At 39.8% G+C, this 2686-nt stretch overlaps 1 protein-coding gene across 1 annotated transcript; it reads left to right on the forward strand.

Annotated features, from left to right (window-relative positions):
• Positions 1–52: 52 nt before the first annotated feature.
• LOC101853615 (programmed cell death protein 2-like) lies at positions 53–2068 on the forward strand. The gene is made up of 2 exons (XM_013081599.2): positions 53–308; positions 1899–2068. Exons 1-2 carry the CDS (start codon positions 222–224, stop codon positions 2064–2066), a joined length of 255 nt encoding a protein of 84 aa, XP_012937053.1. The 5' UTR covers positions 53–221; the 3' UTR covers positions 2067–2068.
• Positions 2069–2686: the final 618 nt, after the last annotated feature.

Consider the following 2686-nt stretch of genomic DNA (forward strand, 5'->3'; position numbering starts at 1 on the left):
CAATCTTCTATTTTAGAGAACAAAATAATTTCTGGACGTTGTTGAACTTCCTGTTTCGATTTCGTTTTCTTTTCTGGATGACTGGATGAGCATTGAGCATGGTTGGCCTAATGTACGCGTAGGCCTACAACCACAACCCACACTAGCAGTTCGAAGCAACAGCAGTCCTCTGTCTTAGTTGATTCGGAAGTCCTCCCGTTGATTCAGTCACTGTATTAACTATGTCAGTATTAATTGGATTAGTGGATCAGATAATCGGAGCGTCTGACACAGTGAGCTGGGATGTCAACAAGATTGGTGGAACTCCGGTGGGTTGAATTAAATTTTTAAAATAAAAATATTTTCATTTGTCTTAATAAATTTCAAAAAAACATATTTAGAATCTAGAAATCTAGATATCTAGATCTAGATCTAGATTCTAGAAAGCTAGGAATTCTACGTTGGCAAATTAAATCCTGATCAGTGACCTTGCCTCGATACTTGTGATGAGTACTAGATTTCTAGATTCTAGATCTAGATCTAGATCTAGAGTAGAGTCTAGCAGCTGGTGCTAGATCTAGATCTAGATCTAAATCTAGTTAATAGTAGAAGTATTAGAGTAGTAATGGGCATAAGAAAACATAGATCTAGATTTAGAGCCTATCTAGATCTAGTAGGCTGTTGAGCTCCTTGGTCTTTTTTTTTGCCTCCGCTGATGAGCATGTGTGTGAGAGGTCATCGGCAAAGTCCAGCTGCCCCAAGAGGTCCAATGTATTCCTTCCCCGCTTGCCTCTGGTGGCTTCTTTCATGATCCAGTCAATTGCCAGTATGAAGAGCAAAGTTGAGAGCAAGCATCCTTGTCGTGCTCCTGTCTGTTCCTGGAATGGTTCTGAGAGTTGTCCTTCATGGGAGACTTGGCAGTTTGTTCCATCATAGGACAGGTGGCCTTCTCAAGCTTGACTATTTTGTCAAGTATTCCACAATGCCGCATGAGTTTCCACAGAGTGTCCCTGTCCACTCTGTCAATCAATGCTTTTCATAATCAATGAAGTTGACCACAGGTGGTCGGAATCCTGCTTGGTTTCCTCGGAGCGTCTCACCTAGTTTGTTGCCAGCTTGATTCTCTCCAGGACCTGTTAAAAAGACTCCCAGGTATTGGCAGGACTGTTTTTGCCTCTGTAGTTGTTACATTACTGAGGTCTCCCTTCTTTGGCAGCTTGAAGGATGGCCTCCCTTCCAGTTTGATGGTATTTCCTTCTCTTGCGAAGCCTTTTCAAATAGAGCATAGACAGAGAGAATTTCTACTGATGTATCTTTATCTACCTTACGGGCATCTGGTGAATATGGTCAGGACCACAGCAATTTATTCTCTCGAAGGTGGTTCCGTTACTATTTGGAGGTCATTTCGCGGAACCATAATTTTGAAAAAGAATAAGAAGGAATTTATTACAAAAGTCCCACAAAACAGTCATCCCCTCTCCCCCTCCCCCCGTCTCCCTTTCCAAAAGAGGAAAAAATATTTTAGTGACCCCTGCAGCAGCCCTAAAACCTGCGACCACCTCCAGTTGGGAGCTCTGAAGTAAATGGTTTGTTTTCTTTATTTTGTTCAGTCCAGTGTTTGACAGCTATTTCTTATACGGACACTTTTTTTATTTTTCCTTGACAATGCATGGCCATCTTAAACAGGTTTGACTAATTAGTAATATTATATTAAATTAAATTATCGTTTGTATTAAAATAGTTGTTTTTTTTAAACAAATATCTAAAAAACTATTGATTTTCAAAGGATGGATTTTAAAAAATATATATGCAAGACAAAAAAGTGATGTTCAGCGGGCCTACCCGGTGAGGCAGGGGTGATAGTAAAATGATAACCCAATTACTTTTTCTCATTGTGTTCATGACTTTCCTCTGCTCAGTCCTGGCTGACTGAAGGCCCGTCTCGACAGATCCCCAACTGCCGACTGTGTGGTCGTCCCAGTAGTCTGGTCACTCAGCTGTACTGCCCCCTGGGTGGCTCCCCCTACCATCGCCTACTTTACGTCTTTGCCTGTCTCACTGACTGCAGCAAGAGACGTGAAGGGTAAATTACTTTTTTTTCTTTTGATCTCTATATGTGAGGCAGCGTGGTGGAATCAGGCTCTCGTCAATTTTTGGGCACATAGAGTGGTATCATCTTAATAAAGCTTGTTCACTTGTCTTTATTTGGATGAAAAAAATATCCGTTTATCTTAAATACAAGTCGAGATATTTGCAAATGAAGGAGGTGGGGTGGTCACCTGTTTTCAGAGGTAAAATTAGTGAGAAAATGGCTGAAAAAATTAGTTATTTCTTTAGCATAAGAGTCCGTAATAACTGAAAATGTATATCTTTTGTGCCTTTAATCAACGTTTTTCAGTAAAATACACACAGAAATGAGTTCTTTAATGGCCATAAAAGGTGTTGAGCCCAAAAACAAAAATTTGATTAAAATTCACAAACCTGCGGAAAAATGCAAGTATCTTCACTTTGATTATTTTGATGAGAGCCTGATTCCACCACGCTGCCTCACATAAGTAACTCTATTTGTTAAATTTGTTACTGTCACCAAATGATATGTTGTCACTTCTTTCACCCTTTATTTATATGTGTATTTTTACTCATGCTCTTTTACAGACAGGATTCGCTTTGCTCCTCTCTATTCATTTTTATTAAATTTTGGGGAGTC

Source organism: Aplysia californica, unplaced genomic scaffold (assembly GCF_000002075.1).
Source record: "Aplysia californica isolate F4 #8 unplaced genomic scaffold, AplCal3.0 scaffold00137, whole genome shotgun sequence".
In the NCBI taxonomy this organism is placed as follows: domain Eukaryota; kingdom Metazoa; phylum Mollusca; class Gastropoda; order Aplysiida; family Aplysiidae; genus Aplysia; species Aplysia californica.

Bases quoted from the DNA above. Each gene is read 5' to 3' on its own strand.
- LOC101853615 (XM_013081599.2), top strand. From the start codon at position 222: ATGTCAGTATTAATTGGATTAGTGGATCAGATAATCGGAGCGTCTGAC. The intron at 309-1,898 runs GTGGGTTGAATT...TCCTCTGCTCAG, and splicing joins ACAAGATTGGTGGAACTCCG to TCCTGGCTGACTGAAGGCCC.